Source organism: Phyllobates terribilis, unplaced genomic scaffold (assembly GCF_046119375.1).
Source record: "Phyllobates terribilis strain yellow unplaced genomic scaffold, ASM4611937v1 Scaffold_1__5_contigs__length_1240528914, whole genome shotgun sequence".
Classification (NCBI taxonomy): Eukaryota; Metazoa; Chordata; class Amphibia; order Anura; family Dendrobatidae; genus Phyllobates; species Phyllobates terribilis.
In genome coordinates, this window is record NW_027362761.1 from 342,281,143 (window position 1) to 342,296,920 (window position 15,778).

At 41.7% G+C, this 15,778-nt stretch overlaps 1 protein-coding gene across 1 annotated transcript in view; it reads left to right on the forward strand.

Annotated features, from left to right (window-relative positions):
• The window catches only part of LOC141260424 (transmembrane protein 132D-like), a 1,566,153-nt gene that overhangs the window by 1,254,666 nt on the left and 295,709 nt on the right, over positions 1-15,778 (forward strand). The window contains exon 5 of the mRNA XM_073676136.1: positions 5,213-5,356. Coding sequence (XP_073532237.1) covers positions 5,213-5,356 — 144 coding nt within the window. The remainder of the gene's footprint in view (positions 1-5,212; positions 5,357-15,778) is intronic.

The window sequence follows — 15,778 nt, forward strand, 5'->3', positions numbered from 1 at the left end:
TTCTGCATGAAGCATTATATGGGGGCCAGTATTCTGCATGGAGCATTATAAGGGTGCCAGTATTCTGCATGGAGCGTTATATGGGGACCAGTATTCTATGTGAAGCATTATATGGGGGCCAGTATTCTGTATGGAGCAATATATGGGGTCCATTATTCTGTATGGAGCAATATATGAGGTCCATTATTCTGTATGGAGCATTTTATGAGACTCATTATTCTGTATGGAGCATTACGTGAGGTCCATTATTCTGCATGGAGCATTATATGAGGTCCATTATTCTGTATGGAGCATTATATGGGGTCCATTATTCTGTATGGAGCATTATATGGGGCTCATTATTCTGTATGGAGCAATATATGGGGCCCATAATACTATACAGAGGACTATGTGGTGCCCATAATACTGTATGGAGGACTATACTGTCTGGTCCGCACTGTGCGCTGTGAGGATCTGCCGGTTTGTGAGCTATTGTAGAATTTACAATAGATATCACTCATGTAATGTAAGAAGTAAGTGGAATCTTTGGCACTGTACTAAACCTATATTTCTCTGCTGTATCTTTGCTGGCCGTGATACACAACATGCAACTGTCTAAGCTCCGAATGCTGTTGTTACTCATTTATATACCGCTGTCAATTTCTGACAGCAGCATTTAAATAGAGCGATCACCAGTGCACGCACTCACCAGCTTTCATTAGCCTTCATGACTCCATTGTGGAGTGCCAGTGGATGCCATAGAAGCAGGTTTTTTTTTATTCTGTCGCTGGTATACAGTAGTGTGAAAACTGCAAGATTTCACAAGCAATCTTGATTTAAACAGTCCATACACAGATCAGTCTTCAGGGTATGTGCAAGGTATACATGTAGAGTGATAGAGCAGAGATAATGTGATTTTAGGCTATTGTTATGAAATTTTGCTTTGTAGTTGCTTATTACGATTGGTGTTCTATAGCATATAATTGGGGTTTCTGCATTGACAAGTGGTTCAAGTTTATAATACTTATTGCTATTATAAAAACTTTATTTTGTTGGTTAAACTTACTATCTGGCATGCTGAATTGCTACTCAGAAAATTACATTTTCAGACACAAGACTAAAATTGATCAAATGAGCGACTCTCCAAAAATCTTAACAATGTACAAAGGTCCTTCTGCTATTAATAAAACTGTCTTCTTGATTCTGCCAACAAAAGTGTAATCAATGTAAACCAAGGATAAAGTTCTCTTCTTCCAGTAATCAAACACCCTACCCTACCTATTTAGTATATTGGATCTGAGCAGAACAATAAGTAAGAAAAAATACATCATCTATAGGTTACAATGATGAAGCTATGTGATTTCTTTCTATGGGACCTGTAGGGATTGTACTCACTCAGGTGCGATGTGAGGCAAACAAGAGGCATGTTTCTTTAAATGCCCAGTACAGTTTATTGGCTTCATAAACCGACCAGAAAGTAAAATGCAAACAAACAGTCTTTAGTGCAGGCAAAAAGCTAAGTAAACAGTCCTTTTAGCAAAAGTCTTTGACTAGCCAGAGCTGTGGTCATACAGGCTGGTGTAGCATCCAGTACACGGCCTAGTCTGGAGACAACCACACACAGGAGGCCTTCTCCCTCCAGACACACAGACCATGTGCCAAACAACAGCCTCCATTATATAGGCTGGTAACCACACCCAGAGGTGAGGTATGTGGGTTGCTGGACCCGCCCATTCTCTCCTAGCAACCCGTAACCCATCTCCCAGGTGTACCAATTAGATCTCTTAGTACATGCGTGCACTACAGAAATACTGCAGGTTACATCACATAGAGAATACCCATCTCGGTGATACATACCTCCCATCGACAACGCGACCATGCCTGGCGGGCATGGTCATATACCAGTCTAAACTTATGTCCTACCAGATAGTACCGTAATGTGTCCACCGCCCACTTTATGGCCAAGCATTCCTTCTCTATGACTGCATAATTTCTCTCACATGAGGACAAGACTCTCGCAGTCTGGGCTGAAGATAACAATATCGTCCAGGTATGCTGCGGCGTATTGCTCGTGGAGTGCAAGGATTTGATCCATAGCTCTCTGGTAGGTTGCAGGGGCCCCCTGCAGTCCAAACGGCATCCGAACATATTAGAAGCATCCGTCCGGCGTAGAAAACGCAGGACAATCGGGCTTGACCAACCGGTCTCGGACTCTTCAACGACACCGAGCTTCAGCATGCGAGCTACCTCTTTAGAGATCAACTCTTGTCGGGCCTCAGGTGTCCGATAGGGCTTCAAGTTCACCCGCACATGTAGATCCGTCAGAATCTTGTGTTCTATGATGCTTGTGCAGCCGGGGAATTCTGAGAACAGGTCCCTGTTCTTCTGTAGCAACTCCCAACATTGCTGTTTTTGCTCCTTCATTAGCGTCTCCGCTATTGCGACCCCTCCAACCTCACCTTCTGGTTTAACGAGCAAGCACCACACCTCTGTCTTACCATGGCTTGAGGTTGACGTGATATATCTGATATGGCTTACGTCATCCCGGTTGGTGAACCTTATAATTCACTTCACCAACCTTTTCCACCACCTCATACAGTCCTTGCCATTTGGCCAGGAACTTGCTTTCCACGGTAGGTATCAGAATGAGGACTCTGTCACCAGGATTGAATTGCCGCACTCTGGCTGAGCGGTTGTAGACCCTGGCCTGCGCCTCTTTTGCGTGGAGGAGATGTTCTTTCATGATGGGCATCACCTTCGCAATTCTCTCCTGCATCAGAGAGACATGTTCGATGACGCTTCTATAGGGCGTTACTCCGGCTTCCGAGGTTTCCTTCGCTACATCCAGGAGACCTCGCAGATGTTGGCCATACAGCAGTGCGAATGGCGAGAACCCCGTAGAAGCCTGTGGAACCTCTCAAATGGAGAACAACAGATACGGGAGAAGACAGTCGTAGTCTTTACCGTCTTTTTCTATGGCCTTCCTCTGCATACTCTTTAGCGTTTTATTAAATCTTTCCACCAGGCCATCTGTCTGAGGATGGTACACTGAAGTCTTCAGTTGGGAGATTTGCAAGACCCTGCAGAACTCCCTCATCACCTTACTCATAAAAAGTGTTCCCTGGTCGGTAAGAATCTCCCTTGGTAAACCTTTCCGGGAAAAAACGTGTACCAATTCGTGGGCTATACTCTTTGCGGAGGAGTTTCTTAGGGGAATTGCTTACAGATAGCGTGTGGCATAGTCCAGGTTGACCAAGATATATTGATGCCCATGAGCAAATTTAACCAGGGGACCAACCAAGTCCATGGCGATTCTCTCGAATGGCACTTCAATAATGGGCAATGGCATGAGGGGACTTCGAAAGTGAGAGTTGGGGGCGGTTAACTGGCACGTGGGGCAGCACCTGCAATACTTCAGTATCTCCCGGTGACACCAAGGCCAATAGAACTTCTGCATATTCCGTTCCTGCGTTTTTTCCACCCCTAGATGTCCCCCTAAGACATGCGAATGGGTCATATCCAACACCTTCCGTCTATAGGGGCCTGGCACTATTAACTGCTCTACCGGCTCTTCCCTCACTTTCCTGACCCGGTACAACAATTCCCCACTTATCATAAAATGGGGAAACCTGGTGTCAGCCACGGCCTCCTGTGCCACTCCATTTATGACAGTGACATTATTGAAGGCTTCCTTCAAAGTTAGGTTCCTATGTTGGGCAGACCCAAAATTCTCGCTGGTCACACCTAACTCAGGAATGTTAGACTCAGGGGACACTACCTCCTCATCCCCCACAAAGACACAAAAGGGAAACCCCTCTGACTCTGGGTGTGGTTATATCTCTTCAGGGTTACCTGGTTTCTTCACCGCACCAGCGAACTCTGAACCCTTCCCCCACAGATCCCAGAATAAACAGAAGTCCCGGCCTACAATAATAGGGTGCAACAAGTCTTGAACGATGCCGACCTCATGGGACTCAGTACCGTGGGCCGTTTCAATATCCACTCTGGCCATGGGGTAGTCCTTAGCATCGCCATGAATGCACCTTACGCCGACTTTTTTCCCCGGGATCAGTTGGAGAGGAAGAGTGGCCCCCACAAGGTTCACCAGCCCGTTGCTGGGTGAACAGTTCACACTGCAGGCTGGATACACGTAATATGAACAACGACGTCCCATGCTGCAGTCCATCTGCTCGGGAGTCAGGGGACAACGGGCGGCTATATGGCCTGGGCCATGGCACCTCCAGCAGATCACATCACCCGTAAGGACCTTGGTACCACCTCCCCCGCCTCTTTGGACCTTGGATGCCCCACCCCCTTTTGGGCCTCTGCCCCCTGTTGGGACCCACAGTATGGAGTGTGCTGCCTTCCTTCGGAACCCTCAACCCCCTGGTATCTCTCGACCAGTTCATCGGTATTCCGGGAATCACCCTGGGCAACCCAGGTCTGCATTTGTCTTGGCAGGGAGTACACAAACCTGTCCATTACCACTCGTTCCACCGTCTGCACAAGCGTAGTGGACTCCGGCTGCAACCACTTCTGGAGCAGGTGCAACAGGTCAAACATTTGGGAGCGAGGGGGTTTATCCCGGTAATACGCCCAGCGGTGGACCCACTGTGCCCTGACAGTCATTATCACCCCTAAGCAAGCCAGAATCTCAGTCTTTAGCTTGTCATACTCCTGAGCATCCTGCAAAGCTAGATAATAGTACACTTTCTGGGACTCCCCCGTCACGTATGGTGCCAGCACCTCTACCCACTGCTGGAGCTAGAGCTGCTGAATCAGCAATTTGGTGACAGCAACTCCGTTTCCCAGGTGAACCAATTAGACCTCTTAGTGCATGCGTGCACTAGAGAAATACTCCAGGTTACATCACAGAGACCAGCCATCTCTGTGATACATTTTGCAGTATCTTTAGATATACTGTATTAACTTATTAAAATACACATTGCTCATATTTTATTTTGGATTAAGCTGCTCTATTGATTTTTTTCCTGCATCAGCAATGGCTCGATATTTTGTCACATTATCTTTTTAGATTGGCTGATTTTGCAGGATGACCTATAGTCAGGAGTAGAGTAGTTATTAGAATCTGATCATAGGAGTATTTATCATTAACTACACAAAATCTTCTGAAGTTGGGCTGATATAAAGTAAAATGCCATAAACTGTGCTGACAATCATCCAATAATTATTGCGTATAATTTTAAGTGTAAAACAATATCTTGTGTTTTAGGAAGCTGAGATTCTCAACACTGCTATTCTCACTGGGAAAACAGTAGCCGTTCCTGTTAAAACTGTTGCTATAGACAGTAGTGGCTCCGTGACTGATGTATCGGAACTTGTGGATTGCAAATCATCAAATGAAGATGTTCTTAAGGTATGTGCCTACATATTCAACAAACTTTTACAATGTATGCTATCTATCTAATCTATTACCATAAAGGTGGCATTTTTTCCTCTATCTAAACAGTTAAAAGTGAATAGTTATCTATAGTGATATGCCATTTTTAGTAAATACTTACATTACCCATGTAGTAATGACTTAGGAGTATATCTCCTTAAAACTCTGTGATGTACGAATCCACTATTATGCGCTGCACGAACAGCGTTGGAGAAAGGCTTTGGCTTCTACCACTGCATGTAACACTGGTGGGTGTGGACCCACTATGCCACGGGCCGGGCTTACTCTGGGGGAGCATTTTTAAGTGTCTACCGGGTCTTCACTAGGGCCTCTGATTGTGAAGATAGGCTGGGCTGCCGATAGACACCAGGCATCATTCTAGGCAGTCCCTGGGACTGCAGCAGCTGACCAGAGGGTCAGAGTCACTGGTATGAGGTACAGGAGGGAGAGTCAAAAGCATAGTCAGAAGGTCTGAGATCAAGGCAGGCAGCACAGGTTCCCAAAACAAAGCCAGAATCAGGGATGGAGAAGTCAAACTGAGCAGGTGAACAGGACGGGGCGATAATGGGAGATAGAATACAGAGAAATGCATAAACGGGTGCTATCAGGCTAGGAACCAATGTTCGGGCGAGGAATGGAGGGTGGAGTTGCCTGATGTATCACCTGTCAGCAGGTGATAGGCTGGGGAAGCAGATCTCTGCAGGACAGGGTGTAGATACAAATTCCTGCAGAGTTCAGCAGGTTCCCCTATGACTCACAACCAGCACAAGGCAACTCAGGGTGATAATCAGGCATTGGGTGGGGCAGAGCGAAACACGATGAGTAGGACGGCGCTTAGAAGGCGTGCGAGTGGCCGGTATAACACTGTATAGGCATATAGCGGTGTATTACTCCTATAGGGTCTCATTGTAATAAAAAGGTATACGCCATGGTAGACAGATTTTTATGTGACTCTTTTCTAGGTAATCACAGTCTCTTTAGGCCTTCATCATCAAGCACCTTGCAATATATAGTTGGGTCATTCTATCTCATTAGATGAAATGGTCATGTCAGTGTGACAATGTACTGGATACTGTATAAGTACTATATATATGTATGTGAAGCAGTTAATGGTGAAAAAAATGATTTTTAAAGGAGGTATTGATAGTCTTTTTGGTTACTGACATGTGTGCAGGAGCTTCATCATTATCATATAATCCCATTCAACTGTACTTTAAAAATTGACGAAACATAACTTTTTTTTATCATAGCACTCTTCTTTTCTGCCTGATTGTCTGAAATTATATGCTCTGAACACTCTGACTTGCTTTAGAAGATTATTGTAGACATGCAGTATGAGTGTCTGGCAGTGTTCATTACCCAGTGGAAGCACAGTCTTAATGTAGTATATTGCAAACTGGCATCTATCAGTAAGTAATAGCAGATATCAAAATTTGTTCCGATCTGCAGGCAGTTTTCCCAGCTGAGGAAATCAGGTTAATGATCAGTTTGCTCCCTTTTAACACAGAAAAGTATATGAGTGCCTGTTCATGTCTTTTAATGCTTAGATTTTGGTAAGTTCTGAAAATGTAGTGCATTATACAACAAAATTGTAAATCTTTTCCCAAAAACACTTTGATGCATCCGGTTGCAAGCTTTTCTACTAATTAAAAGGCTATGTTCCAAAATGCAAATTCCACTTGTATGATGGTGATCATTGCTTTTTATGTGTATATATTTTAAATAGAAGTGCATTTTGCTAGTTGTACAGCATGCAGCAATGCAATAACTTCATTTATTAGTCATATGCATATGTATGTTTCGGGGTACTGGAGTCTAATTATTAACACAATTATATTACTTACACCACTGGGTAACGATGCTTTCAATATTACTTTGTCCAGAAATTTATTTTTATGATGAAGGGGCATCTGTCCTCTGAAATTATGTAAATGTAAGTTTTCTAGCGTGAAGTAATAAAGTTGTCACTCATATTTGTTGTATTTCTTGACATAGATATATTTAACATCACATATATTTTTCTGGCTAACACAGTGTCATACTGAGCAGTAGAAACTATTTTATACTCCATTAACCTTACTTAACCTTCTAAACACTTTTGCTTAGTTTTCATCAGAAGTACTAGCAGGCAAAGAGGCTAAGAAAAATAGGACCTATAGGTGTGGTAAATTTTGCTGAATCATAGAGAAACGGCAAAAGGTTAAAAAGAAATGATACCTCACTTCTCACCTTCTTGGTCACCTATGCTGCTCATTCTCCCCTATATGGTCCGAGGCACATCTTCTTACTGCCTCCGCGCACTGCATCTTCACACTAGCCCTGGACTTCCAGCTATGACTAGACCTGGAATGACCCTACCCATGTGTCTTACGACCTGACATCACCCTATAACCATGACCTTAGAATATACCTGTGCAAAGTCATCCTGGGCTTAGTCATGGCTAGAAGTCCCAGCCTAGAGTGAGTGACTAGGCATGGGATGTCTCTGTGCATGCGAATTATAAGGTTGCAGCGATATCTTGACATTGCAATGTGCGCACTAATCCTATGACATGCACTCTAGGTCTGGCGTAAGGATGCAGTCATAAAAATGGCCGAGGGCCATATGCTGGAGAGTCAGCAGTGGAAGTAAGTGATGAGTTGAGCATTAGTGATTTTTTTTCTTCTACATATTACATTTATCATGCTCTGGGGTGTATTCAAACTCAAAAGCAACATAAGAGTCATTCAATTCAAGGAGAATACATTTGCTGTGAATCAAATTTTCCAATAAAATCCACGCTAGAGATGAGTGGATCAAGCAAAATTCAAATTCACCTGTTTGCGCGGCTTTTTCACAAATTTGATTCACAGAGAAGTTATTCTCTGCGAATGTAATGTCACTTATTATTCTCAGGAATCTCTACAGATCCCAGAGCATATTAATTGTAAAATGTAAAAACTAAAAAAAAACTCTCAGTCACCTCACCATTCACCTCTCTCGCAACAATTGCTGCTCCCTGACCACTATCCAGTCCTCCATGCTTCTACCATGTTGCATCTCCACCATGGTGTTCACTTTAGGCCAGGGCTTCTGGCCGTTAGCAGGCCTCGAAGTTAACTGCGCATGAGCAGTAACCGCATGGAACTGCGACTTGAAGTTGCAACTCGATGTGCACTCTAGGTGCCTGTTGTCCAGTCCTCTGTGCCTCGGTCATGTTGCATTTCTAGCCCGGTGTTCACTCAAGTGTGGAGCATCTGGAGAGATCACTGCACTTGCTTAGTGATCTGCGTGGCCTACAGCCAGAAGTCGCAGCCCAGTGTTCATTCTAGGCCAGGATTTATACCCATGAATAGGCCCTGGATCATGCACAGTGAACTCTGTGGACCTACTCCCAGCCAGAAGCACTGACCTAGAGTGAGCACTAGGTCGGATCTGGGACACAATGAAGGTGCAAAGGACCGGACAGCAGACAAGGTGCAGCAGGGGTGTCTGGAGAGGTTAACCTTTTGACAAAACTCTTTTCAGCAAAATGATTGACAGCCTTTTTGCTAAAAATGTGCATAGTAAATTACAAAACATCCATTTTTACAAGAATGCCGTTTTTTGTAAAATTCTAGTAGAATTCCACTGTAATAAATTCTTCCATCTCTAATCAGCACAGTTTGATTAATTCAAATGTCATCAGATCCATTCCTCTTTAGTGGTCATTGCAATGTAAAATCACGTGTGAATATAGCATGGGTGTAATAACCATGAAGAGAGCTAATGCAAATGCTATGGGTTCTATATAAGTAATGACCAACAGAGGATGAAGACTATTTGAAACCTGTGTTGTTGTTTTTTTTATTAGGGGCTGTCTAGAAGTCAAGGGATAGATCAAACTTCTCTTTCTGTTACTGCCTTGTTACACAGTATGTTAGAATATGTAAACTCAATGCACTTGTCTTATTTTGACCAGGGGCCTTTTTGCTTCCCTGATTAGAATTTAGGTACATGGTAGAAAGAGCTTCTATAACAGATGTCATTGTATTTCTTACATTTTTACCTTTGGGTGTGGGAACAGATGATAGAAGGGAACAGATTCTGAGGAAAAGTTACGAAGGGAGAGCAGGGAATAGATTAGTAAGGTGAGTTGACAGGCCAGTTTAAAGAAATGCATTTTTAGAACATGTTTAAAATTGTGGATAATGAGAACCAACCAGATTGTCTTGGAGTAATACATTTCATAGAACTGGTGCAGAACTGGTGCAGTCATGGAGGCAGATGTTAGCCTTGGATTATTAGCAGACTGGAGAGCACGGATAGAGTAGTAGACAAAGATGTAGGGCAGTACAGAACAGTGGAGAGATTTGTGGGTGAGTGTGATAAGCTTAACTTGTAATTTATAGGAGAGGGACAGCCAGTACATTGATTGACATAGGATGGAGGTTACAGTGTAGGGGATGGACAGAAATATGACCCTAACTGTAGCATTCAGGACAGATTGCAGGCAGTACAGTTTATTACAAAGTAGACTGACTAATAGGGAGTTGTAGTAGTCCAGGCAAAAATAAATCAGAATAGAAAAAGTTTTTACAGTGTCAAAAGTAAGAAAAAGATGGATTCTCAAGATGTTTTTGAGGTGCAGGTGACATGAGCAAGCAAGTGATTAGAGAAGGAAAGTCAACTTGTGAGTTATGGTAGAAGCAACAGATATGGCAATTTCTGGTTTAGGTTGGTTAGTAGAGGGAAGAAACACAAGAAATTCGGTTTTGGACAGATTCAGTGAGGAAATTATGTTGGAGACAGGCAATCACTGGTATTTTGTATTAATTTGAAGGAGGAGAAAAAAATATCAGATGGAAGAGAGTGGTTGAATATTTTAGTTAGGTGTATAGTGACAGCCGGGGAGAGGGACTGGAAGGAGTGTGAGAGAATAAGGTCACTGGTGCAAATAGTAAGGTGAGAAGCGAGAAGTCTGATAACTTCTTCTTCCATGACCAATTCAAAGACACTTGTTGAAATGTGGGAGAAAATATTATCTATACAGTTAGAGGTTTGGGAGAAAATTTCTTGTTAGATATGGTCAATTTTTTTTAAATAAGTGGCCAGCTTGTTAGCACTGAGGTTGGTGATTGGGCTTGCACTTTAGGACTGAGGAGGGAGTGAAAAGTGTCGAAGATTTATGTTGGATTGTTGGATACTGTGGTGATGAGGTTGGTGAAGTAGGCTTGTTTGGCAAGATGAAGAGCAGAGTTATATTAGAGTTATATAACCTTATAATGGATGAAGTCTGCAGGTGCAAAACATTTTCTCCACAGATCTTCGTGACCCCCAGAACACCACTGGAGAAAACGTGTTTGCAGCGTGTGCCAGGGTTGCCATCTTCTGTGTCAATTTGTTCTACCTATAGGGGATGGGACTTCATCAATTGCACTTTCCAGTGTCTGAAAAATATGTTGTCAGGATCCTAAGTAATGTGCTTTTTAGTGCATATTAATAATAGTTTTTAATCTTCTAGAAGCTATCACTACAGTTTACATTAGTAGCGCCCAACCTTTGGCTTACCTTTATTGGCTTTCACTAGAAAGCAGAGGGGGCTGATTTAGCTAATGAACTGAGCCTGACACATAGCACCTCTCATTGTGTGCCCACATAAATGGGGAGAAGCTCTTTGAGTGTGTCAAGGCCGATGTGGATGTAAAGTTGATGGGACTACAAATGGGTGTCTGAAATTGAAACATTATACCTTTTTTTATCATTTTAAATTAATTTTAAAATAAGTATTTTAATAAGTTCAGTTACTTTCTATTTGCAATAGATCTAACTTGTTATGGCCCCAGGCAACCCCTTTAAGTGTTCTATAATTTGTTTGAGAGGAAATATGTAGTAAGGGACTGTAGTATAATAAGAGAGTACGACAATTGACCAGAGAACTGTGCAATGCGCTGGGTGGAATGAGAAGTGATGATTCTGAGAAGTAATTGCTGATTATTACATATAATGTGACTCATAAGAAGTGATGATTCACTAGATATGAAACATCTTGTAGTTTGTATTCATGACATCTTTACCTTTTAACCTTCACTAGGAGGTTCGGTAATTAAGGTTTATGGAATTTTCAGGTTGACTGAATACTGATAAAAAGTAATACATATAAATAAATGTATACACCGACATGAGTACTATGACTGGGAGAAACAGTGTAGTTAAACAGGTGATTTAATCTGATATTCATGTCGTTTTATGTGATTCCAATGTTTTATTAATCACTATAGTTGTCTGTTCTGCTTTAATGAAGAATCTTTCTAAGTTCAGAGCTCTCTTTTAATAAAAGTATGGAGGGAAATGTAATTTAGCTGTAAATGTTGATTCACTGCTAGCTCCTGTGTTTTAGTTTAAAAGTAATATTTATATAAAGTAGACATTTATTGCCTTCACTGCAGATTACCTGGTAAAACTGGCACCTAGAGATGAGCATATAAATCCTTACAACTCCGGTTCAGGGTACAGGTTGGTGCTCTTTAGCTGTGGGCAGGAGCTGCATGAAATTTCGGGATACCAGGCTCGGCTTATGATTAGCCAATCTGGCGAGATGTCACCTTTATGCCATACTCCACAGAGATGACATCATGCCAGTCCAGTGAATCAAACATCATGCTGGTGAATGTAGAAAGCTCAGGAAATTTGCGTAGCTCCTGTTCATGACTAGAAACAACCGTCCTGGACCATGGACCGGTGTTGCGTTAAGTAATAGGGTCATCTCTACTAGCACCAAATACCAATAGATTCAAAGCTGGTATGTAGGATGAGTGTGTAAAGAGGCTGATGAGAATAAAACAAAAGGTTTGTATCTTTTTTCAGTAGCAGTACTACTTTACCTGTATTTAGTTTTACAGCTCAAATTCAGCCCATAAACTGTGTTTTGACATATGCAAATAGTGTTTTCATTAAAGATGAGAACTTTGGAGAGTGGAGAGTTCAAAGTCATCGTAAAGAAACTTATAGGCCATGCAATGCACCTCTGGGAATTTAAATATTGTAAGATGGCCACCGAACAGGTCCTTGAGGGGAGATATGTATCATCGAGTTTGGTAGCTTCGGTGATGTAAACCCAGGAAAGCATGTTCCAGCACGTATAGTGTTGAGAGGGTTAATAGGGCATACCAGGGCCGGGTTTTACGAGCAGTCATAACAGATGGGAGGGAATGGCTGCTCACATATCCCCACCCCGGGGGTGTGGGTTTTGTAAATAAAATGGAGAATGAGTGTCTCATTCAGTGTCTGTGGCTGGAGGTGTGGAGACCTTCTGTGTGTTTTGCTGAAGGACACTGACCTGAGCATGTGAACACACCATATTATATGGACTGTTTATTTTCTGTTTTCACTCCGTGCTGGAAAAGGCTGATTTTGTTCGCTTATGCTGAGCAGTTTATGAAGTCTGAATAAACCTGCCTGAGCATTTTTATGAAACCACTTCCTGTGCCTACCTCAACCGCAGCTGAGTGAGTACCAAACCCTACAGTATGTAAATAGCCTCTTCAGAGAGATAGAGGACTTGAACTCTAGTCCTTCTGCTGGATTGAACCTCTCCACAGGGAAAGTTTTTTTCCCATAGAACTCCTCTCAGAAGCTTCTCACTTAGCCAAATCAGATATCCTGTTTTACCCTCATGAAATGCATGTATGCAAATGACGTTTCTGGTTTGGCTTCTTATCCTAAGTCATGTGGTAAGGCTTTGTTAAGGGTCGATATTGACTTTTAGGATTGCTACATCCCATAGTTGGCACTAGAGGTCCTCTTCCTCTCTGAAAAGGCTATTTGCATATTTTAATTCCCAGTTGAGCATTGCTTGGCCGATAAGTCTCCTTACACCAGTATAGCACTCTTCATATGGAGAAATGTTCCCCTTAGACTCATTGTCTTGACAATCGCTTTGAGATTGGGTGGGATCTGAATGGAACTTTATTCATCTAGAGAGTGGTTATGTAAGCAACCTGTTTTCAGGTTCTGTATCCCACACATTTGGATTTTGTTATGAGGCACTCTTTTGAGTTGTTATCCACAATATTGAAGACTATGCATCCAAAACTGCTTTTACAGCTTAATTCTTACAATCCTGTAATAATGGCTGTTGATGTGTCATTACTGTCACTCATTTAGTTTTATGTTATTGCACCTGAACAGATTTAATGTGTTGTATTAATCTGTTAAACTGAAATAAAAAGGTTTATTTTAGTAGTTTTATAGGTACATACATTATACTGGAGGTATGAGACCAATAGGGGAGCTAGAAATATTTACTTTAATCAATTAGCATCTCTTCCCTATGCTTTCATGGTCATATACAGATGCAATCATAATTATTAAATCTCCATTGTAAATTAGGTTTATTGGCCAAATTTAGAAACTTTCTGGAGTTTGCAATTGACCAATTAAACAAGAATTATTTAAATAACTCAACAAAACCAATGTAATAAGTGATTTATCCAAATACAACACAGAACGCCACTTTTAATGACAACTGCTATGTCAGAATTATTAAAATACTTTATGATCAGCACCTTTTGTACTTTGTAGATCATACTTTAGATGTTATGACTAGCTGCAAATGTGATGGATAATCAGAGACCGGCTTCTGACAGAGGTTCTGATAAATATTAGCCCACAGTTCATAGGCAATGGTTTCCAGTACAATAACATTTTTGTGGGGTGCAAGTCAAGTGACTGTAAATTTTACAGGACTTCTTCTGAAACCAAAGCTTTGTGAACGTTAAGGTATTTTTGGGATCAATGTCCTATTAGAAGGTACAATAATATTCAAGCTTCGGTTTACTCATACAAGGTGTGATGTTATTACCTAAAACATACTGATACCTTTTTGATTCCATCATTCCCTCCACATTCTGCAGCTTTGCAGTGAGAGAGGAATCTAAGAAGCACCATCCAGAGCAACAATGACTCCCCACCATGCTTGACTGTAGGTATGGTGTTATTTTTAGTGTATGCACCATACTTCTTTGTCCAGACATAACGCTGATCCATTAGTCTGAAAAGTTCCAGTTTTATTTCTTTGACCCACAGGGCAGAATCCCAAAACTTCGGATTTTAAGCATATTGGAGGCAACTTTTCTAGGTTTTCTAGGAGTTTGGGCATGGAGAACTTTAGCATTTAGTATGCACCTTACCGGCTGCCACCAAATCTTGCCACTGGACTTTTGCATTCATTTAAGGGTTTTTGACCACCTGCCTCCTCAAGAATCTTGTTGCAACTGTAGATAGCTCCCACTTTGTCGTGTCAAGTGTTCCTTTAACTTTGAACTTGTGAACAACGCTTCCAATTGTACCTCCAGAAACATTTAATTAACTTTCTATCTTTTTGTATCCTTTTCCTTGTTTGTGAAAGGCAGTAATATTTTCTCTTAACTTTTTGGACCACTCTATTGACATATTTCCAAAAGGCAATTAAACTTCACAATCAACAAACCCTTAGCCATACCGCATTTTTTGATGTGTTTCATGTTTGATCTCAGATTCACCTGATGTAACAAATTAAGCCTTTTATTTTTTGCATCAGGTCTGCTTGAGGCAACACCTAATTTGCAAATGTGTGCTTTTATGAAATATTCTATTCAAGATCTTGTATAAGGCTACATTCACACATCTGTGTGAGTGTTACCACTTGAGATAAATTGACACATTTCTTTCTCAGGTATCATCCTAGTTGCATCCTAGTTGCTTCTGTATTATTTTTCAACTGTTTTTCTCCCTGAAGCAGCTAGACTGTCCGAACTGTTTTTAGACATTGACTCTTATGTATCAGCTAAAGCAGATGAAACTCAGAACTCTGAAGTACAATGTCTGGTTTGCAAAATGGATGAGAATAAGAAATGCTCTCACAAACAGGAGATATGAATCCATTTTTAAAACTGAATTGTGTATGGCTCAATAAAATTCTATGGGTCAGAGTATTGAAAAAACAAACACCACTAGAATGTGTGAATGTCACCTAATTTTGAGTCTGCATTAGTCCTGAAAAGTGGCTTTTTGTGTTCAATTTGGAGGAAGCACTTGTTCAATTTGTTGTGTTGAGCTATTTACATTGTTCTTAATTGATTGGTTTATTCCAAACAGCAGAGGGTATATGAATTGTGCTAATTGCGATCCTAATCACTTCTCACAGACAAGCCCTAAGGAGGGGAATTCAAAGAGTCCGAGCTTGAAATCCAAGAGGGTACATCATAAACAGAGGGGTGAGGCAAAGGATTAGTCAGGTCACAGTCTGGGGTCAGAATTCCAAGAAGGTAATCAAGTCAAAGGGGCTAGGCGAACAGATGGTCAAAGGTAAATGCAAGGTCGGGCAACAAAGATCAGAATACTGGAACTTAAAGCACAGAGTAGACACACACACCACTTCAGCAGTGCTACAACTGGCA